This window comes from Callithrix jacchus, chromosome 4, assembly GCF_049354715.1.
Source record: "Callithrix jacchus isolate 240 chromosome 4, calJac240_pri, whole genome shotgun sequence".
In the NCBI taxonomy this organism is placed as follows: Eukaryota; Metazoa; Chordata; class Mammalia; order Primates; family Cebidae; genus Callithrix; species Callithrix jacchus.
The window spans coordinates 169,777,303-169,801,559 of NC_133505.1; the positions used below are offsets into that span (position 1 = coordinate 169,777,303).

The window sequence follows — 24,257 nt, forward strand, 5'->3', positions numbered from 1 at the left end:
CAGATTTAGGAGCGTTCAGGTCTTGGGGGACAAGTGTCATCATCAGTGGAAGAGCACTCTCGTCCTTAATGACGGAGATGGTCCACAGCAAGTGGCACAGAGCGGGGACAGCAGATGAGCTAGGGTGCAGTTCTGACTCTCACCCTCTGCTATGGTTTGGGAGTGGTTTGGATATGGTTTGGATGTAGCTTGTTTGGTGCCGCCAAGTCTCGTGTTGAAATTCGCTCCTCGGTGTTTGAAGTGAGGCCTGGTGGGAGGTATTCGGGTCATGGGGGCAGATCCCTCATGAAAGCCATTCTTACAGGAGTGAGTTCTCCTGGGAGTGGGTGCGTTCTCACTCTTAGTTCCTGCAGAAACTGGTTGTTGAGAAGAACCTGGCAGCTCCTCCTGTCTCTCCTGCTTCCTCTCTGGCCATGTGATCTCTGCACACACCAGCTCCCCTTCATCTTCCACTGTAAATGAAGCTTCCTGAGGCCCTCACCAGATGCAGACGCTGCTGCAGCGTTTCTTATATAGCCTGTAGAACCATGAGCCCAGATAAACCTCTTTTCCTTATAAATTATCCAGCCTCAATTCCTTTATAGTAGCCCCAACCAACTGAAACACCTACACTAAGGGACAGATAGCTCCCGAAGGACACCAAGCAGACGCAGCCAAAGATGTAGGTCAGAAGCCATGAGAGTTTACCTCTGTGGGCACCAGGAGAAGAATGTGTTCAAATAAAGAGAGCAGACTCAAACGTTTCTCTTGGAGGCAAAGTAAAACCAAGGCTGAAAAATGTCCATTGAACTGAGCAACAGGGCTCTCTTGGGTAAAGCAGTTTTCATAGAGAGGTAAAGGAAGCCAGACTGTAATGGGTACGAAAACGAATGGGAGTTGAGGAAGAGAGCAAGTACAGGCAACTCTTTTTAAAATGCTGATTTTGAAGAGGGAAAAGGGGGCCGAATGTTGTAGAGTTTTGGGGTTAGACAGAGGCTTGTTAGTTTTAAGATAAAAAGACACGACGGTGTTGTTTAAATGAAGAAAGATATGAGCTCCATGAAGCTGAAGGTACAAAAGAGAAAGGCTGTAAGCTATTGTTCAAGGCCCCTGAGGAGACGGGAAGACACAGCGGAAGAATTTGCCTGAAATGAGACGGGGCTCACGTCTTCCATCGTAAGCTGGCTGAGTGGAGCTTCGGGCATCACTTGAGCACTTGAGACGCACCACATTTCCTGCTGCTTTCTAATACCCACAAACCTGTAACATTTCCCCTTCTGCATGTGAGAGTCGAATGATAATCCTGAAGCATATACAGACATATTCCATCTCCATTGATAAAGCATCATATAATCTTCTGAAGACGTGGGCTCCATTAAAATAATTTATAAATTTCCCCATTGTATGTAACTGCCTTCCATGAAGCTCATAGCCACTAAAATAGCACTTGACTAAGAGTAGGCAGTGTTGGTGGTTAGAAAATCCATGTCTTTAGAGTATGGTGTTCTTTTTTAATTGTAGAATATTAAATATCTGCTTCCAAATCCCTCAAGGGCCTTCTCCTTGGAGAAGGGGTTTTCTTGTTGCCATCACATGCTGTTCATCCCCTGTGTTAATTAATGTCTATAGACCAGCAAGGAAGTGGGCCTAAAATTCAACAGCTTGCCTGCACCCAAGAGAAATTATCAGATATATTGTCCACTTCCTCTTAATAAATTTCTCTCTGGAAAATATTTTCAATGTCACAAGGTTTTACCATCTGTATTATAGAGACTTGTTTTTAACTCTTCAAAATTTCCTTACTCTCCTCCGTAGGAATCTTTAACACGTACAGTTTCCCGTTTCAATTCTGCCCTTAGCGAGTCAATTTATAGTGCGGGTTGGCATTTTATTGTTATCAAATGTTGCTTATAAGAGGGAGACTTTGGTTTGGTAACAACTAAACACTAAAACAAAAAGAAAGTCAAGGGGAAAAACAGGTTTTGTTTTTTGTTTTTAAAGAGAGGCTTTGGGAAAACCGGCATGCTTCCTGCTCCTCCAAAGGTAACTTGTTATATGACTGATCTCCAAGCATTTATTCATCTGGAAATATGTGTTTGTGATTCCGCTTACGTCAGGGCAACAATGGCTGTAAGATACTTTGAAAGATGGTGGGATATGCCACAGAGGGCACGGCACAGACCTCAGGGTAAATCCTGGTAAATAGAACTGTTCTCCTCCCATCTGCCAGAGCACATCTAATTTTCTTCAAACCGAAATGTAGTTTGACCTCCAAGAGCTTCCCTAAACAACCCTGCCCTTCTCCATTCCTTCCAGTGTCATCTCGCGATGGCCGTCTTCTGAACACTTTCATTTATTGGTAACTGTGACTTATTTATGTATATTTATGCTGTGGTAGCTTCCTTCCCCTTTTGGAAATTAATCTCAGCAGAAACTGAGTTGAATCTCTTCTATGTATTCCTAAGCATACGTGTCTCTGAGCACTCCATAAATATTTGTCTACTGACTGGTTGAAGATTTAGTCTTACACAAATGCAGGTGAAGTTCATCTATTTTAGAACTCTGATGGGAAGTATGACTGTGTTACACAAGATTCTGGGTCTTTTCCTACCCTCAGGTGAATAAAAAGCCATAACCAATTAAAAATGTCTGTTATGGGCCTAAAAAGATGGCAAGAAGAGGTGGAGGGTATGCTGCTGTACCAAGAGTTTGCCACCTCTTTTTAATAGGATATTGAATGGCTGATTGTATTCGTCTGTTTTCACACTGCTATAAAGAACTACCTGAAACTGGCTAATTTATAAAGAAAAAAGGTTTAATTGACTCATAGTTCTGCAGGCTGTACAGGAGGCACAGCTGGGGAGGCCTCAGGAAACTTACAATCACGGCGGAAGGTGAAGGGGAAGCCAGCCCATCTTAAATGGCTTGAGCGGGAAAGAGAGAGCAAAGGGGAGAGTGCTACACACTTCTATAACAACCAGATCTCATGAGAACTTACTATCATGAGAACAGCAAGGGGAAAGTTTCGCCACCATGATCCAATCACCTCCCACCAGCACTGGGCATTACAATTCAACATGAGATTTGGCTGGGGGACACAGAGCCAAACCATATCATTGATGGTTTGATACAAGCTTTTGAGATACATAATGTGTAGCTATTTCCTTTCATTTCTTAGCATGATGAATTTCATCAGCCCTAAATATATATCAGTGGTTTCATTGGTTAGTGGGTGGGTGGGGGTTTTTGGGAAGTGGATTTACCCTCTATTTCTTTAGTCTGACAGTATAACCTTTGGTCACATGATTGTTTCATAAAATAAATATATTGGGATTGTGTACATCCTAATTTGCAGTCATTTTATTTTCTTGATAGATACAGTCTTCTGAAAATGGATTTTTATCTTAATAAGTATTCTCTATAGACACATTTTCTACCATTGTAGCTACTTTGACTAGATGTTATTAAATAGAGAGGAAATCTAGCTCTAATTCATCGTTTCTTTTGCTTACAGAAAACAAAAATGCTCAACTTTTCTTGAAAATGAATGTAAGGCCAACAGTAACATTATTCAAAATATAATGTCCTTTTTAAGATAAAGTAAATTGGAGTTGTCTCTGTCACCCCAGTTACTGTCTTCTAAAGTCACATTTCTGTTCTCATAAGATAGGTTGTATGAAAAGAAATTGAAGCACCATAAATTACATTAGTGTAAGGTCACAAATTAATCACTTTATAACCTATTTTCTCTTAAAAACTCTGTTTTTATAAAAATTCTACCAGAAAGTGGTTCACACCATTGAACTTAATAGGCTATTACTACACGTTTTGCTCAGTATTTGAAGCCAAGTCATCAGGAAATGATTATAGTCACCAGCTACCACTGTCCTATTTGACATCAGTGAGGAGATGCCTTTTTTTTTTTTTTTTTTTTTTTGAGACGGAGTTTTGCTCTTGTTACCCAGGCTGGAGTGCAATGGTGCGATCTCGGCTCACCACAACCTCCACCTCCTGGGTTCAGGCAATTATCCTGCCTCAGCCTCCCGAGTAGCTGGGATTACAGGCACGCACCACCATGCCCAGCTAATTTTTTGTATTTTTAGTAGAGACGGGGTTTCACCATGTTGACCACGATGGTCTCGATCTCTTGACCTCGTGATCCACCCGCCTCGGCCTCCCAAAGTGCTGGGATTACAGGCGTGAGCCACCGCGCCCGGCCGGAGACGCCTTTTTTATATTTTCAAGTGTTATTTATTCCTGTCAAAAGATACATGCATTTTACATGCAGCTAAAATTCCTGGGGCTTTTCGCCGATCAACTAAACACAGGATTTGCTTTAAGGAAGAGCTGTGGAAGGGAGTCTTGCCAGACCCCTTAAGTAAAACTGAAATTACATTTTCTTCCTGGTTAACTGAAAAAGAAAATGTTCATGAGGGCGTGGACTAGCATCAGAATTCATTTTGCCCTACAATTGAATTTATGGTCAGAATGTCATATTCCTATTATTTAAGAATGTATTGTATTATATCTTAAATGAAATTTTGTAGATAAATGAATATTTATATGCATGGTATAATGGAATAAAAGAGGGAGCAATTGAGTCTTTATTTCAGTACGCAAGTTTTATATACAACGGTAAATAATTAAATTCCGTTGATTCCAGAACTCACAAGGCACTTCCTCTATAAGGCCAAATGCAGTACTGGTGTTTGTTTGATTGAGAATAATAAGTTCTAACAGTATCATACTTGGGAGGAAGAATTCAAATCCCAGGGCAGAAGAGAATCTGGATCTAGTTTAAATGAGAGAAAACCCTTGTAAAGTGCTGGCATAATAAAGGAAGAAGTGATTTCACATTGGCATAGATCCTCTCTGCTGTCGGAGATCTGAAAGAGCCGTTTCATCCCGTTGTCCCACACTGAGCATTTTAGCCAGTTGACGGCTGGTGGTCTCAGACAAAGAAGGAGCACTTTTAACACCACCATCAGGGACTTTCAGAGTCTCGATTCTTCTACTTTGAACAACTCTTCTTTGAGTTCTATTGACATCCATCTTTATTTTCTCAGTATTATAGAATAGAATGTTTATACTTCCCAGAAATTTTTTCTCATGTAAAAGGCTAAAAAAAAAATGGTGTCTCTTCTGTATTTCTGTCAGTCAGTCTTTCTCCTTTGTCCTTTGTACCTGAGTTAATCTGTCTCACGCTTCAGCCTTGGTTTTGGCGGGGAATCACCCATGTTGCTCTGTTCTCTCTAGTGATGGAAGTGAGTTTGGTGGAAGCAAAGATGGTGCCTGTGTCTATATTCCCAACTACTGGCCTAGTGGTCGGCACTTAGCACATGGTAAAAGCTTCTGAAAGACGCGTTTCAAAGTTCAGTTCCAAATCCCATCACCTAGACAAATTACTTAACAAGACACTTACTGTTTTTGAATGTTTCTGTCATTTATAAAATGAGGCTAATAATGAATTCTCTCTGGGTTTTCACAACAAGCAAAATAATGATTGAGAGATTTGTACCATGTAAGAGATGATTATTTTTTCTAACCTTCAACTGGAGGAAATTCTATCAAGACATGGTTTTAAGTTTCCAAGCAGTATATTTCTATGCATTCTGTTGGCATTCAATACTTACAGCCCACTGAAATGAGTCTTTTTTTATCATAATCTTTCTATAGTGCTTGCCTGGTCTCTTGGTTTCAAGGACCACCACCATAAGAGACTGCAACTTCCAAACACAAGTAGGCAAAGAATGAGGACAGCTGATTCACAAATAGAAGAATGAAAAGACAAAAAAGCAAATAAAAAAGAAAACAAGACAGTTGATACTCACACACACAAAAAAGAGTGACTCTGCAATGTACACTTCAATGCTTGATCATTTACCCCTGACCAGAATCATGTCTAAGAATTAGCTCCACCCAAATTTCATCCAGGAGTCCCTAGATGGACACCTTCTGCTTCTCCCTGCTACAGCTCAGCCTCTCCAACTGCAGCTTCTGTCCTTAACACCACCAGATGGTGTGGGCACAGCTGGCTGTTCCTTCTCCTCCTGCTCCCACGGCAACCTCAATCCCTACAGACACACACACTCCCACATACAGTCACACTCCCACCCCTACATTCACACCCCCCACTCCTACACACACACACTCACACACCTATACACAACTCACACTCACAACCACTCCTACACACACTCCCGCACACAGTCCCACTCACACACATACCCACTCCTACATACACACTCCCACTCCTACGCACTCACACTCCCACATACACACACCCCCACTCCTACACACACACATATATCCACTCCTACACACACTCACACCCCCACTCCTACACTCACAATCCCACATACACACACCCCATACACACACATATGCACCCACTCACATCCCCACTCCTACACACAGTCTCACATACACACACCCCCACCCCTACACACTCACACTCCCACATAGACATGAACTCACACCCCCACCCCACATGCACATTCACACTCCTACCCCTACTTCTATACACACAAACACACTCACACGCCCTCCCCAACATGCACACATACTGACACACATTGTTACACTCATACTTCTACCCAAAACACATTCACATCCCCACCCCCATACATACATCCCCACCCCATATACACATACACCCTTACCTCTACTTCTACAGACACATGCAAACACTCACATATACACACATTTACACCTCCATCCCTACTCCTACACACACACATACACACATTTACCCCTCCATCCCTACACCTACACACACATACACACATTTACACCTCCATCCCTACTACATACACACATTTACACCTCCATCCCTACTACACACACACATATACACATTTACACCTCCATCCCTCCTACACACACATATACACACATTTACAGCTCCATCCCTACACCTACACACACATACACACATTTACACCTCCATCCCTCCTACACACATACACACATTTACACCTCCATCCCTACTCCTACACACACATGCACACATTTACACCATCCCTCCTACACACATGCATACACATTTACACCTCCATTTCTACTCCTACACATACTCACATTTACACCTCTATCCCTCCTACACACACACATACACACATTTACACCTCCATCCCTACTCCTACACACACATACACACATTTACACCATCCCTCCTACACACATGCATACACATTTACACCTCCATTTCTACTCCTACACATACTCACACACATACACACATTTACACCTCTATCCCTCCTACACACACACATACACACATTTACACCTCCATCCCTACTCCTACACACACATATACACACATTTACAACTCCATCCCTACACCTACACACATACACACATTTACACCTCCATCCCTCCTACACACATACACACATTTACACTTCCATCCCTACTCCTACACACACATACATTTACACCTCCATCTCTACTACACACACACGCGCACACACACACTCTCTCTCACGCTAGCTGGTGCGCACACTGTTACCACAGCTCTGCTTTGGAGACATGGTGACTCCCCGGTGCCCAACCTGTCCTTCTGCCAGGCGTCCGGGGGGTCAGTGGGAGCTAATGCCGGGCACTGGAGAGGGTTGTCTGAGAGGAGGCAGGGTGACGTGCAAGGGACAATTGGGAGGTGCATTAAGAAAGAAACCCATGGAATATGGAAGCTGCGATGGGGACAGAAAACTTAAAGCAGAACTTTTGTTTAAAGATTTAGGAAAAGTTTGGTTGTTTAAGAGATGAGCTCTGTACTCCCCACCTTGTGAAGACGTCATAAAATCTAGACTAGAGCTGCTTTCGGTGCTGAGCATGGCGTCTGTGAGTACAGCGTGAGGTCAGGGGTCAGGTGGTCACCTGGCCTGCCGCCCTGTGGGGTGACTCCCACCTCCTTGCTCCCCCCCCCCCAACCACCTGGGCTGGGAGAGGGCTCCCGCCTTCCCGCTTTGGGCCACGTCCTCACGTTCACTCACACCTCATGCTCCTAAACACCTCCTTTGCTTGTTGCCCTTTTGTTTGGATTTTGGGGACATACACAGTGGGGCCTCTTCAGCTCTAAGAGTACTAACCCTAAACCCCTTGTTCATGGAACCAACAACGGACTGTGCCGTCCTGTCCCTCGGGGCGCTGCCCTGCAGGGGAACGTGGTCCTTTCCAGAGCGCAGCACTGCCTGGGCCTGCCCGGTGACCTCCACCAGGTTCCCCGTCAAGTGAACGAAGCCCGCATCAGGCTTCCCTCCTCGCCCAAAGCAATCATGTTCCAGAAAGATTTCTCATAACATCTGCTTGAAATTTTACCCCCCAAAAATTGGATTTTTAACTAATTTGTAATTCTTCTCAAAAGTCAACTCAAGTCTGGGTATGTGATATATTTATCTGCCAGTCTTTCTCCAATTCTTAACATAAATTATACAGAAAATTGATGCTTGATGTTTTAGGCATGTTTTCTAGTGAAAGAGAAGATTTTATATATACCCTGTAAATTTCGTTAACTGATACAGGAAGAATAAAAGGCGAAAGGTACTGCCGAACCTGAATATGCCACAGTTTAATAAATTCATGGTGTGCTGTCGTTGAAGGAAAATCAGGAAAATATCCAAATGTTCACTTAACAGATTTCAACGAAATCTCATTTTTTTTCTCCTCAAGCCTTTATTTGATTTACACACCAAGAAAAGCAGAAAGGATGACAGGTTTGAATCCCAAGCTAAGTCTTGGGCTTTCTGGTCACTTCACTTTTATCAGGGGCGTGTGTGTGATGCACACGGCCCTTCCACGGTCATTGGAGCTGGCCCTCTTGGGGGATGTGACCCAGGCTCCAGGTCTCCTCTCACCCTGCACCATTTTGACCTGTACATGCCTGGGGACCGCGGTTCCGGACAAAGGACCTGGAGGACTGAGCGGGCAGCGGGAAAGGCAGGGTACGAGGAGCCACCCCTCAACGGGCTAGGGCTGGGTAATGTGGGGGTGCATGTTTATAGATTTTGAATGAAGAAGGTGGGAGGTTGATTTCTGGAAACCAGTTGAGAACCATGAAGTTAGTGTGTAGAAGGTGAAAGGGGAAAACCAGGTGAATGAGAGACCGTGGTAAAACCAACGAGGGGCACGGGCTGGGGTCAGAATGGAGGAATCCATTCTACCGCCAAGTCCAGCCCCCACCTGGCATTCCCGACATGCATACCCATTTGTGAGTAAATCTGGCAGAAAAGAGAGGGAAGGGGTAGAGGGAAGGGTGGGCTCAGACTCAAAAACAGTCATGTCACTCCTAACTGCTTTTATTCAAGCAATTAGGAGTCATCCTTTCTGCTTTTCTTGGTGTGTAAATCGGGCCTGAGGAGAAAAAAACGAGATTTCGTTGAAATCTGTTAAGTGAACATTTGGATGTTTTACTGATTTTCCTTCAACGACAGCACACCATAAATTTAAATTAAACTGTTGCAAATTCAGGTTCGGCAGTACCTTTCACCTTCTATGTTTCCCATCTCAGTTAATGAAATTCACATTGTATATAAAATCTTCTCTTTCACTAGAAAACATGCCTAAAACATTAAATATCAATTTAATAAAACATTCTTTTAGACCAATGATGTTAGCTAAAGCAAAGCTCTTTTTTTAAAAAAAAAAAGGACTTTTTAAAACATATCGAGCTATAATTTGTTACTGTTTTCAGCCATGCAACAAAAAGTTGGGATCAAACACTAGAAAATTAAATTAGGTTCATTCACAACCAAAGATCATCCCTCTTGCCCTATGGACCTGCTGAGTCGAAATTCCGTTTTTCCTCTCCTGACAGCATTTTAGGTAAATGATTATCATCTGATGAATTGCACTAAAAGCAAACCGCTAGCAGATAGATCACACCATTCTTCTATTAATTAATGCCACTGTGTGTTGTGTATGTAACAAATGCAAATTATCTAATAGGGCAACATTGATTTTCTTTTCCATGCATTCCTCAGTACAATTCAAATGCAGTTTGGAGACTACCTTGGACTGGGAGATTGCAGTCATTGTAGCATTTTCCTCCTGATTTATAGGGCTCAATTATCTGTCTTCGGTTATATGAAATGTCTTTCCTAATAAAAGACCCAAAGAGTGAGAGACAGCATTTTTAGCATCAGGCACAGAAGGGTGATGTGATAATATCAGATTTCCTATGGTTTAGCAAACGTTGACAAAAAGGGGAAAATAAAATTGCTCATCCAATATGTTTTGGCCTCCAAGGATTCAGCTAATAAAGTAACTAGAAAAGTTAAATATGTGTAAGCCCCAGCACCTTTACAGTACTTAACAGATTACGAGTTGTGGCATTTACAGCAATGAATGTTTTCAGACTGCAAGCAAAAAAACTATTTTTCACTTTACTTGAAAAGAAGATGATGCCTCCGAATATCGCAGGGAATTGTTTCTTTTGTGTCCAGATGAGTTCAAGCCTAAACCAACATTCAAATGGGCTTCAGTCATGAATTGCAAGCTGCAGTTGAAATGAGCATTGTTTTGCTGACAGTTTAGTCCAAAGGCAATTCTTTTTCCCTACAGATACAGTGCATCCTTGATTAAGTGGTTTCTGGTTATTGTTTCATAACAGCCAATATTTGTTTGAATAAATGAATTAACCTGGGGAAACCAGCCATGGTCCTGACCCGCACTGGACTCTTCGATGGTCCAGGAGGCAGGTTACGTGAGCCATCACTGGCCGGTGCCACTGACTGCACTGGGTCCTGAAGCTGTGGTCCCAAGTCTCCCTGGGCCCCCAGCTGGCTGTTGCTGACAGTGCCACACAGTCACAGTGAGGACAGAAGTTCCACAGGGAAAGGGGTGGGCCATGTGCCTGGCACCAAGTTCTACCTTCAGTGGAAATGTGTCCAGTGTGTGGATGTTCATGTGTACTCTGTGTTTGTGTTACATGGTGGTACCCAAGCATGTGCCTGCACCCCCAACAAGCTTCTTGGGGTTTTCATTAAGGACATTTCCAAGCTCCCAAGTCACTTCGTGTGTGTGTCAGAAGTGGCTCTTTTCATTTCCAAGACCGTGTAACTGGTTGGCATTTACATGTACCCACACACCCACACACAGAGCAGGGGCCACGGGATGGTGGGCTACCCCCTCAGCTTCTCCTCCTAACCCACTCCAGTGGTCTCCTCCAGGTTCTCATCATGTCTGTCCATCCTCTAAATAACTAAAGGTGTTTAGAGTCTAAGACAACTTGAGTTAAACCCTGAAACACTAACCTGATGTAAATGTTATTGTCATCTAATTTAGAAGAGAAACAACTGTCTTAATTGTTTCTTTGTTTTAACCAACAAAAGAGATTTCACCTGGGTCTCCAAGGCCCAGCTGCTGAGAACCAGTAACTAAGCCCATAGAAGCTGTCTTGCCCTGGTTAAATAAACAAGGTCTGTGATTGACAATGTCTGTACAGAAACGAAATGTAGTCAAGCAGAGTAAGCAGAGACTGAGCAAGCACTTACTAATGTGAGAGTTGGACAAAGCATTCTTACATTCGCAGTCTTGAATTTGACACAGAGATTTTGTCCGTAATGTCTCTGGCGACTTTTGTGTGTTCATTCAGTGATTCACAAAGATGAATGATTTCAATACCATGTGTGATTGTATTTCAAACAGAACCAAGTGTCCTAATCTGGAATATCATCTCCATTTCATTTTACAGGACACGACAGGGCAGCTTACTTAATACCATTCCTTTAACTCATTTTCAGTAGTCTTTTTTTTTCCCTGAAAGAAAAGCTTTCTTAAATCTCTTAATTTCTTCCGTGTCATTCAGTTTGGGCAGAGCTGACTGACGATGTTTTCCTACATGAGCTTCATGAAGGATCTCCGTGAATCATCCAGTATTTGCTGTAACACTGGGCCAAGGAAACCTAACGTGTGCACTTTCTGTGCACATTTTAAATGCTTAAAATACACAGCTGTGCCTTGCAGTTGCACAATCATTTCAGAGCGCCTCTGTCAGGGGAAAAAGCTGCCTCCCATTGGCATGCACTGTGTTCTGTATTCGAGAAAGGAGGGCCCAGCACTGACCATATTTCCTCCCACAAGGCCCCATCCGACCAGCACGAGAGCTCGTGAGGCCGAACCCAAGACCTGGAAATCAGAAGTCCAGTGTACTATGGGAGCTGTACGGATCTAATTTAGGACTCCATGAAATACTGCCTCACTTCTCAATACATCTGTCCTCTGAAGGTACCCACTTATTCAGTTGCTAAACTAACTCTTCATTTTAATGTAATCTTTTGGGAGAATAAAAGTGAGCAGTACTAAAATGAAAGTGTTTTTTAAACAATAATGGTGCCGGAATATGAGATTTTTCACCTTGGCAAACAAAGTACTTTAGCCACTAAAAAACAGCAGAGCTATAAGAAATTGCTGAAACTTCAGTAGAGAAAAATTAATTCCCTGTTAAGCTTCTCTTTTTACTCACCCATCGACAAAGAAGCTAATTGTCCTCCAAGCTAGCGACGGGGGGAGGCCGGGACTTCCTCCTTGTCTTTCTACCGTTTTCCACCATCAGTGTTTGTAAAAGTCTAATCTTTAAGTCAGTTTATGCTTCCAAGACTAAACTCTGCAACAAATAATATGAATTTCACACGTTTAATCATTTGTAATTAATTCCAAACTAAGTAAACAAGGAGCTGTGAACGTTGGTTTTCCTCTACGTACATTTACTAATAGGTTATTATGGCTTTCTCTTTTCAAGTCTACTTTGGGGACACTTTTTAACTGAATTCTGTTAAACTACTTTTGTAAACTATCAATTCTATAAACTATCCCTTTTTCAGAAACAGAAAATTTTGTGCCTGAATTATAATTATAGCCTAAAGCCAAATATAACTTAGCAGATTCTCAGACTGGGGGTACTTTTAATAGGGAGGACCCTCACTAAATACGGCCTTGTTCATTCAACAGTTTACACAGAGCAGGTGCCTCCATGACAGGTTTGGAGAGCTGCGTGTAATATGGTTCGTTTTAAGTCAGCTGTTAAGGAAAACCGAATGAATCCCGGGGTTAAGAGAGATGGAGCCTCAGGCCTCTTCTCCTAGTTATCTGCATTCATTCCTTGGCCATCTCATTCAGCCTCGAGGCTTTCAACACCCTCTCTGCACCGATGGCCCCCACATTCCACACCCCCTCCCCACCACACACTCTGAGCTTCTCACTCATGTGTCTGACTTCCTAATCAGCCGCTGTGCTCAGATGTCCAGTAGGCCTTTTCAACTGAAGGTGCTCAGGACAAGACTTGAAACGGCCCCTGGGCATTTTTTGCTCCCACTCAGGTCTGCGCCCATGTAACTAAATGGGGCCACGGTCCATGATTTACCAAGAACCTTAAAGTTAACTTGAAGTCTTCATTCCTTTACCTTTACCTCCTACACCCAAATTCTACAGCAGCAAGGCCTTACTCTGCTCCATGGCCTCACCCCTCAGTGCCTCCACCTGGGTCTCTCGCCTGGATTGCTGCAACAGCTCCTAAAAAGGCCCTCTGGTTCCAGCACAGTCCATCGTCCATTCGGTAGCCAGAATGGTCTTGCTCCAAGTTCAGGGAGATTTTGTCACTCCCTTGCTTAACATCCTCCGGTGATATTCCATTACACTTAGAGTCAGTGTCGGTGCCCTTACCTTTGCACAGAATACATACATCACCTGACCCCACGAATCTCCCTGACCCTATCTCCTGTCTTTCTTATTCGATATTCTGCCCCCATCAGGTGCATCAGAGGTCTCACTGCTCTTCGCACACCAAGCTGGATGCTGCCTCAGGGCCTTTGCACTGGCTTTTCCTTCTGCCTGGGCACTCTCGCCTGGTTCTGCGCATGGCTCCTTTCTCCCTTCTGTCTGGATTACCGCTCAGATTCTCCCTCCACATGGAGGCTTTCCAAGTGACGCAGAGCTACAGACTTGGGCACACTCTATCCCCTCACTCTGCTTTCTCTTCTTCATAATATTTACAAGCATCTGAAATATGTAATGTTTCCATAGCCATTTGCTTGCTAACTGTAAGATTCCGCCAGCTAGAGAGGCAGCATCTGAGAACAGGGACTCTGTCCCGCTCCGCGTCGGCTGCCTCTTCCCCAGAGGGTGCTCAGTAAGCATTTCTGATGATTATGTGACGTTACAAGCTATCGCTTACATCCAGATTTTCTCAATCCTTGTTCAGCATTTGCACATATTTATTTTTTCACAAAGGATTTGAAACAGCTTTAAGCAAAAACATATGTAATAAAAGCCAAAAATAGAAAGCCTAGCACTAAAGGGAAAAAAAAAAAGAACCCAAAGCAAGGTGGTCAGTTACAACATTGTCACGAGAAAGCAGGAAAGCAGAAAGTATACTGTGCTTGAAGAAAATAAGACGTTTGCCAAGAGGAAGTAAGTGAAGGCTGTCCAGCTTTCACGTTGGATCTGCTCTACAAATGTCCTCGCAGCATTTGTGAAGCAGATCCAATGCGCCTTTTCAAATGGCTGTTTCTTTGATCATGGCCAAGGGCCCAAAAGAAAATGCAGCATAATGAAGGGGGATCATTAAGGGGCTGAGTTCATACGCTCGGAGAATAGAGCGTTCTGATATCCTCACTTGAACCAAGGAATGACTTCCATTCTAGAAGACTTACCTAATCACATAGCCAGCATTGTTTATCGCTAAGAATTAAGGGGAGTTTTGTAATTCAATGAAAATAAGGCATTAAAGAAATGCTAGTGTAAATATGTGTTCATTCATAGTGCTCTAGCTAGAAGCCCTCGACCTGCCATTAGCCACAGCCCTGGAGGAGCGCTCATTACGGGCTTTCTGTGAATGTTCTTCCCCATATTTCCTATTCCCTTAGAAAAATGTGGGAGAAAGCTTAAACCTGGTACACTGCTTCCATCAAGTCCTCCATTTCTGCTCCTTGTTTATAATTCTCTCTAGTCTTAGTTTACTTACGGATAAAAATAGGTCTTACTATTAAAAACATTAAGAGGTGTCGAGAATTGCAACATACTTTATCATTATGTAGTTTATCTTGTAAAAAAAAAAAGGCAAAATTATCATCATGATGGACCTTCTGTCACATATTGATTGTGAAATTCAGGAGTTTGTTGAACAGAACCTGCTTCTAACAATACTGAGCATTCCTCTGACCACAGTTTGATCAGGTCACAGGAGCATGTTCTAGTTTTAAAAGCATTACTTAAAAAGCGCTCCTGGGAAGTCTTCAGTGAGCCTCAGGTCAAGGCTGCGGTCATTTCTATTAGGATCCCCTCCATCACAAACAATCTTCAGCAGACACCGGCAAGCCTGCTGTTAACCCTGAACTTCCCGATCTCATCAGTAACAAGTAGGCATTTGTCCCTTTCGCTCAAAAGCACCTACCCCCAACTTCAATCAGATTAAGAAGAATTCTTCTCTACTTTTTCCCTGTGAAGTTGGTTTTTATTTTACATGTTAAAACCAGGGTGCTTTGATAGATACACTTGTGTAACACTGGCGCAATAGAGACACGTCTGCATATTGACGAAGTACCACGTCTCTTTCCAGCAGCAGCTCAGACTCCCAGGTAAAGCCAAAGATGAGTTTTCCTATGCTGCAAAGCCATTGCCAAGCACATACCTCCATGTCCCACTAAATGGCAACCAGTGTCATCAGTGTGGCAAGAAAGAGACACACAGTGCCAGGCGGAGAGGTCGTTGAATGTTGCGTGGATGTCACAATCATGTGCCCTGAAAGAAAAAGATTCCCTTTTTTGTTTCATTCAGCTGTCGCCGAGAATCAAAGAGTGCATTTGTAATTGCTATTGTTTGTAGCATTTCTTGTGGTTCATAGCCAGATGACCATCCTTTACTGAAAAGCTTATTGTATGGGGTTTGCCCAGCACCCTTTCAAGATACCTAGTGTTGGTTTAGGGGGCAAGTGGGGAGTGCATACTTTGTGCAAAAAAAAAAAAAAAAAAAAAGATTTTTTGCTACCACTTTCCTCAATTATTCTCATATTTTCCCCTAATAGAATATTTACTCATACTGCAAACACACTATTCTGAGAAGCAGAATGCTTTTCTGGATCTAAGTTGTCTGGTGGTTTTTCTGGATGATGTGCTGCACAGCTCTCTCTTTTCCCAATGTCCGGCAGAAGTCCAAATCGAATCCAAAACTCTATTTGACATCTGACAACTATTACGTTTTCTAATAGTCTTGAATAAGCAATGACATGTACTCCCTTCTAGAAAAAGGCCCTGACCCTCTGCCCACCTAAGACAAAGGTGAGAATCTGCCTTGTTCTTAAAGAGACCAGTAGAAAGTCATTCACTTCAGTTTTTAATTGATGGTGCTTTCTTAGCCATAATGGAATGAGATACATGTTCTGATGTTGTCTAGTGGCCTACATGTGGAACCGAGGATGCACTCCATGTCTCCAGGTCTATATTATTTTGCCTGTAGAGTGGAGGCTGCCCTCAAACTCAAGTTCCTCACTGCGTCCAATATTATGCAAATGGCATGGCTAATCGTTTCAAAAGATCTGAAAACACAAACACATTTTCAAATACAGAAATTGTCCATTTAAAAAAAAAAACGTGCTCATTATTCAGCCTTTAACTATGATTAAATTCATTTGTTACATTTATTCCGTTTGTTTGGGAACAAAATAGCCAGCTGGCAAGTGCCAATCACCAACACAAGCCTTAAGTTATGAATATGACTGAAAAGTCACAAGTTAATTCTGGTGAAGGGCATGAGCCTTTTGAAGGGGCTCCTGATGGGCCGGAAGTGCAGCCAGCTCTCTTGCCTCCTGTGCCTGCAACAGCATGTTGACATTTCTGGGTTTGAGCAAGTGATTAGATTCCGTGGGACCCAGTGGTCTCCGGGTGCCATGGAGATCCTGTCGGATGCCAGGCCACGAAGACTTAGCAACCAGCGACGTTTCTGTGGTTTCCCAGCAGCAGAAGTTGACTGTGAAGTGTGAGTTTGCTTGGGTGACAGGGCACCGGGCTCCGTGGTGACCAGCTTCTGGGTCAGCTCCTCCGTGCAAACCAAAGTTTGAGTCAGAAAAGGCTGTTGTTTAAATTGGAGAGTCTTTTATGCCAAACCAACGTGGGTCCTCTTTTGTTCTCAAAAGGGAAGTGATGCCAGCTGGCCAGTCTGAGGCTAGGTATTTGCACAAAGGCTGACCAGATGAAACACTCTCCTTCCCTATGTGTGGTTCCCACCGCAGGGAATGTCCATGGCAAACTCTCTGGAAGGATCCTCTAGGACGCCCACTCTGGTGAATATTTGGTGGCCTTCTTCCAAGTGGCCATAAGGTGATAGACACATTTTTCTGATGATCACATTGTCCATCACAGGAAACAACAGGTGTACCATTTTTGTAAATGTCAGCTAATGAAGAAACACAAAACTGATAAATAAGAACAGAGGCAGCTAAGCAACAGACTGCCCACTTAATGGTGCCACCAAAATATCCCATGAGATTAAATTTGCATTGTAACCATTGAAAAATAGGAAGTACAACACAGGAGATTTTTTCCTTCCCACTGATTGCCTGGTCATGAGACAGACTGGAACAGTGCTTGGCTGTGAATAGGTTAGCCGTAACACTCAGAGGGCCGGTGCTCCGACTTCTGCTCCTCCACACTGCTTCTACAGAGTGGGGGGAAAGCCTGTATTTTACTCCTTTCAAATGATGTATACTGGAAACTTTGCTGAATTCTTTTATCCATTCTAGGAGCTTTCCGGAGGAGTCTTTTAGGGTTTTCAAGGTAAACGTTCATATCGTCAGCAAACAGCGACAGTTTGACTTCCTCTTTACCAGTCTGGATGCCCTTTATTTCCTTAAGAACTAAAAGTAGAACTACCATTTGATCCAGCAATCCCACTACTGGGTATTTACTCAGAGAGAAAAAAGTCATTATTCAAAAAAGATACTTTCACACGGATGTTTATAACAGCACAATTCACAACTGCAAAATTGTGGAACCAACCCAAATGCCCATCAATCAATTAATGAGTGGATAAAGAAACTGTGGTACATATATATAGATACACACACACACACACATATATATACACATATATATATAAAATGGAATACTACTCAGCCATAAAAAGGAATGAATTAACAGCATTTGCAGTGACCTGGATGAGACTGGAGACTATTATTCTTAGTGAATAACTCAGGAATGAAAACCCAAACACCGCATGTTCTCACCGCTAAGTGACAGCTAAGCTGTAAGGACATAAAGGTATAAGAATGACACAATGGACTTGGGGAACTTGGGGGGAAGAGTGAGAGGCGGAGGGATAAAAGACTACAAATAGGGTGCAGTGTGTACTGCTTGGGTGATGGGTGCACCAAGAGCTCACAGATCACCACTGGAGAACTTACTCATGGAACCCCATGCCACCTGTATCCCAATAAATTATAGAAAAATAAAAATTAATAATGAAATTTGAATAAATAAAATTATGCATATTGGAAAAGAACTGGGATCATGAGGCCTTTATGGGGAACTTCTGAAACCTGACCTCTGCACTGTTGAGGTCACTGAGTATTCCTTAGTCTACAGAGAAACCATCCGTGACTTCATGGAATGCAATGATTATGTATTTTAGTGGATCTTAAACTGGTTTCCCAATGTTCAGTCAAAATCTTCGGCAGCCTGAGTAGCAGAAACGTTTGCTTTCTGTGGGTTCTGATTGTTAGCTACTGTCTCAGGAACACTCTTGTGTGTATTAATCACCCTCTTCTTTGGCCATAGCTCATGAGGTCAACAGCAGAAGGGATGAGAGTGAAGATCCCCGTTACTGGTCCGTTCCGTATTGCTCTGCTAGGACCTCCACAGGAGAAGCTAGGGTGCAAAATACAAGTGGCAGCTCACTATTGGCATGCAATGTAAAATAGAAATTGCAGGGTGCTCAGGCTTCCAGGACATCTGAGATATGGCCCCTGGAAAATAAGAAATGGGCTTGTGATCACAGTTAGTTATTACTACTGGGGGAAGTGGGGCCTGAGTTGGAGTCTTGGTCTTTACCAGCTGAGCGACCTTGGGTAAATTGTTTAACCTTTCCATGCTTCTTCAAATGAAATAGTAATAATATCAACTCTGACTATTGTATGGTTTCATGCAATGGATACAGGTTGAATAAGACAAGGCACCTGTATACCTGGTCTAAGCCACAGCTAAGCACGGTATCTATTCACAGTAAATCCTCCAGAGCTGTCTGGTGATCAGTGTTGCTTTTTGTGCTCCTTCTCCGCACCACAAGCACTTCCACATGTGTTTCCTGCCTGCCTCACAACGACCCCCCAAGACAGGTGTGCTGCATCTCACCGAGGAGGAGGCAGAGCCAAGAGAAGGGCCCAGTGCATGTGAGATCCACAGCCCCTGCTGCTGTGAACACACCTTCTGCACCCAGTGGATATTTCCCAAGGAGCACTGACCCTCGGCCGGGCACCAGCCCTTCGTTCCTAGGCCATCACCCCTGGACAAGGCCCTGCCTTTGTGGAGTTTAGCCAAGCAGCAGGGGGCAACGTCATTGGGGAAACAAATCACTGCACGGGTGATTCTGGGGTGTCACTGCTAGGAAGAGAATCCAGTCCAGGCAGGGCTGGAGAGGGCTGGGTCCCATGGCTCTGACTGAGGAGGTGACACTTAAGGTGGGCGCCAATGAGAGCCCAGCTGTGAAGGCCAGAGGGACCGTGCTCCAGACAGGGCCCACCGTGCAGAGTCCGTTACTGTCACCTTTCTACTCCTAAGTTTGGGCTTAGAGATTGTGAACTAGATGCTCCATCTTTCATTTGTCAACTAGTTTCTCTCCTAATGGACAGCTCACCAGTGTTTTCCTTACACATTCACACAGACACTTTTAACCTGTTGGCAAGAGGTGGATATAATCGGAAAAGGGTCTGATTCCTAACAGAACAAAAGACAAAATACATAATAACATGTAGTGACTACATTATACTCTTACACAGTGACTTAGAACTTCAGGCTGGGTCACAAAGGAGATGATGAGTGAGCTTTGAAACTAGAAGTCAGCAAATTCTGACTAAGAATCATGTCCAGTAATGTGTGTGTGTGTGTGTGTGTGTGTGTGTGTGTGTGTGTGTGTGTTACTTCTCCATTGCTGGTTTGACCTATTCATATTTCAAGAACTACAAAGAAATAAGATGCTAAATAAATCAGAAATCTCTCCAGGTATGGTGGCTCATGTCTGTAATCCCAGCACTTTGGAAGGCTAAGGCAGGCAGATCACTTGAGGCCAGGAGTTTGAGACCAACCTGGCCAACATGGCAAAACTCTGTCTCTACTAAGTAAAATACAAAAATTAGCCAGGCATGGTGGTACATTCCTGTAATCACAGATGCTCTGGATGCTGATGCAGGAGAACATTTGAACCCAGGAGGCAGAGTTTGCAGTGAGTGGAGCTCACACCACTGTACTCTAGCCTGGGTGACAGAGTGAGTGAGACTCTGTAAGAAAGAAAGAGAGAAAGAGAGAAAGCGGGGGGAGAGGGAGGGAGACAGAAAAAGAAAAAGAAAGAGAGGAAGAGAAAGAAAGAAAAAGGAAGGAAGGAAGGAAGGAAGGAAGGAAGGAAGGAAGGAAGGAAGGAAGGAAGGAAGGAAGGAAGAAAGGAAGGAAGGAAGGAAGCACGGAAAGAGTAAAAAATACATGAGCTCTTGTGATATTTCTAAGAAATGTAATTCTATTAATAAAATCGAATTGGTTGGAATCCAAAGGCATTTTAAAGTTTCAGAACAAATTAAAATTTTTAAAGTTTCAGAACACAAGTCTAAAACTCTATTTATCTAAGCTTTATTTTATGGGTAGGAGGGAAATTGGAGATCATCTATCTAAACCCTCTTATTTTACAGGAGAGGAAACTGAGGCCCCAGAATGTAGTCATCTTGTATAAGGCCATTCGGCCACGCGGCGGTCAGATCTGCCCGAGAGTGCATGCTCCTCATCGCCTGGCCCAAACTGCACTCTCAATTTATAAATATACCGCATGTTATCAGGACCAGAGTAATATTAGAAGAGCTGAAGCCACACAAAACTATCTTCCCTCACCAGGTGCCTCCTTGAGCCTGAAATTCCACTCTTGGTTAATCATTCTTTGGGCACATGTTTATGAGCTGGCCTGCTCCTCCAAAGGCTGTGTCCCCAGGAACACCGAGAGGGAGGGGCTTGGTGTTCCTGGAGACCCATAAGGGGGAGTCAGGGTGGATGGCTGCAGTGGCACCTCAAGCTCCCGGAAGCCTTGGGGCCACGGAAGGATCCAGGAGAAAGGCAGGGATGAAGAGCAGAGGGCAGAAGCGGAGGGCCAGCCACTTCTCCGGCTACCTCCGGGGCCAGCCCTGCCTCTGCAGCTTGAGTATCAGGACAGCAGCAATCCCAACATCGCCCTGAGTCAACTTAAAATGCAGCAGCATTAAAAGAAATCTCATTCATCATGTAATGGGCTTGATCTTAAAACCGACCTCTGATTTTTTTAGGCAGCTGCTCTGGAAGAAATTTTCTGGTGATCACAAGTCTTAATCCCCATGAATGACCAAAAAAAAAAAAAAAAAAGTCACCTAAAAGAGAAACGCTTCCTGGCCAACATAGCAAAATCCCGTCTCTACTAAGTAAAACAGAAAAATTAGCCAGGCATGGTGGCCTGATCCTGTACTCCCAGCTACTCCGGACGCTGAGGCAGGAGAGACATGTGAACCCTGGAGGCGGAGGTTGCAGTGAGTGGAGATCGAGCCACTGCCCTCCAGCCTGGGCGACAGAGTGAGGAGGATGGGAAGAGAGATTCTGAAATTGTTTCTCATTTTAGGGAAGAGGCACAGCGATAAAAAACATGAGGCCCCATTGAAGCAGAACTTTAAATTCCACCCAAAAACAATCCCAACAAACAGACCCCTTGTTATTTGTTTTGCTCCAAGTAATAGACAAAGCAATTGTTACCCAGGCTCAGCGCTGTGCCGTCAGCACGTAGTGTGGGTTCTTGAGCTCACGAGTGGGCTCCGATGGCCCCAGAAATGTAGTTTGTTCTCCCCTTTAAGGTCACTGTCCGGGACAAGGTGAGATAAACAGGATTCCAAGTAAGCCATGTGTGACCCAGAATTGATCACAGGAAGCTCACAGCAGTGAGGTTGCCCGGGACCCTGCACGTGCAGCAGGGCAGAGCCGCTGCCACTCTGGCCGGGAGGTGCCCCCACCCCGCTCCTTTCTCCACCCCACCCCATAGGCCAGCAGGATTTGAAGGAAGAGAAACAGTGGCAGCGGCACTACTGGGCTTGGCCTGCACTGCGCTGATGTTTTTAAAGCGTGGGCCGCAACCGCAGAGGTGTCTTCAGGCTCAGTCTTTCCCAGTGCCTCCTCATTATCTTAACACCTTCTTTTTTTAATCAACTGTTTAATTACACAAGCCACAGGCTTTCTACATCAGGGTCTCCCTTACACGCAAGACCGAGGCTCACACAGCACATAAGAAACAGCGTGTTGCCCTGAGAAGTTAGTAAGTCAGCCTGGACTTAGACCTGTCATCAACCGGAGAACAAGAGGGACCCCGTCCATGGCAACACCCACCTAGAACAGCACCTCGCCCTAAAACGGGATTTCACCCCCCGTTACAGCGTTCTGTGCTGTCCAGGTGGAAGTGCTGGTGTCGCTTGGGAGGCTCAGGAAAGGAGAGCCCAGTAAAGAGGAAGAAGAAACTGCCCTGTAGGTCCCCAAGCCCAAGACCAGCCTGAGAGACCCACCTGCTGGGCTTGTCAAAGGTACTGCAAGGATTTCCACGCAGGCAGGCGGGCAGGCAACCTGAATGCAGCTACCTTCAATGCCCAGGAGGTGACTGACGGGCAGCAGCCACTCAGGTGTTTGTGTTGAGGCAACTGGATGCAGTCCTGCAGGCCAAGAGGTCTGTGCACAGGGCGAGGACACAGGCTCCATCTGAGGGGCAAGCAGGTTGGCAGGCGGTCAGGCACGGTCAGCAGGTGAGGAGCCAGGGAGAAAGAGACCCGGGCCTCGGGGCACCCCAGTCACCTAGGAACTATTTCCAGCACAATAGGTTCTGATTTTTTTTTTTTTTTTTTTTGAGACAGAGTCTCACTCTGTCACTCAGGCTGGGTGCAGAGGCTTGATCTTGGCTCACTGTAACCTCTGCCTCCCAGGTTCAAGTAATTCTCATGTCTCAGCCTCCTGAGTAACTGGGACTACAGGCCTGTGCCACCATACCTAGCTAATTTTTGTATTTTTAGGAGAAACGGGGTTTTTGCCATGTGGGCCAGGTTCGTCTCAAACTCCTGGCCTCAAGTGATCCACCTGCCTCAGCCTCCCAAAGTGCTAGGTTTACAGGTGTGAGCCACTATGTCCAGCCCCTGATTCTTACTAGAAGCAAGGGGGCACAAATGGTACGAAAGTTCTAATTTTAAACAGCAGAATGTTCACAGTTAGCTTTGTAAATTCCCCCACTGCTTTCACTCTTTGAAAGTTACTATCCTTCCAGAGGCTCATGTACTATTCTACTTTCTGCTAATTCTTCTATGAATTTTTAAACGTATTTAACTTTAATTTTCTTTTAGTTCACAGGATAGGATGTGTATCTAAAATTAATTTTTCTCTAACGTGCTATATCTCAAAATCAGCTATGAATCCTCCCCCACTGCTTCGTAAGGCTTTATTGTGTATTCCATTCTGACTCACAATTCAGTCTATCTGCATTAGTTTAACAAACACATGCGGACTCCACACCATGCGTGGGGTGCTCTTCTGGGCGCTGCAGATGCCACAGTGAACAGCTCGGCTATCACATCTGCACTTACAGGGCATTCTCGTTGGAGGAGACAAGATACACAAGGAAATAAACTATCATCTATCACATGGTGATAGACTTCATGAAGAAAAATAAATCAAAGAAGGGGATTAGAGAATTCCAGCCAGGTGGGTGAGGCCCACTCTAAAACCCGGTGGTTACAGAAGGCCTTACCAAGAAGGGGACATTGACAAAGATTCCCGGTGGGGACGGGTCCATGAGGAAAACGTTCCAGCCCACAGAAAGCATGTGCAAAGCATTAGTGCCTTGAAAGAGGCCAGTGCCGAGTGAAGGTGGGGAGTGGCAGGAGGTGACAGGGAAGGTGGACAGCAGTTCAGGTGGGGACTCCACTGTGAGGGCACTGACGGTGACCCTGAGTGAGACGGGATATCCGTGTCCTCGGGATGCTGGAACTACCTACCACAGCGTGGCAGCTTAAGAAAACAGACAGTCACCCTCTCACAGCTGTG

The 24,257-nt window shown here is 44.3% G+C and overlaps 1 protein-coding gene across 4 annotated transcripts in view; it reads left to right on the forward strand.

Annotated features, from left to right (window-relative positions):
* Positions 1 to 24,257, forward strand: part of PACRG (parkin coregulated) — a 592,113-nt gene that overhangs the window by 509,752 nt on the left and 58,104 nt on the right. For 2 of the 4 annotated variants that reach the window (XM_054254971.2, XM_054254973.2), the window contains exon 5: positions 12,061 to 12,204. The exons of the other annotated variants lie outside the window; for them this stretch is intronic. In XM_054254971.2, the coding sequence (XP_054110946.1) occupies positions 12,061 to 12,204 (144 nt within the window). The remainder of the gene's footprint in view (positions 1 to 12,060; positions 12,205 to 24,257) is intronic. 4 annotated transcript variants of the gene reach the window in all.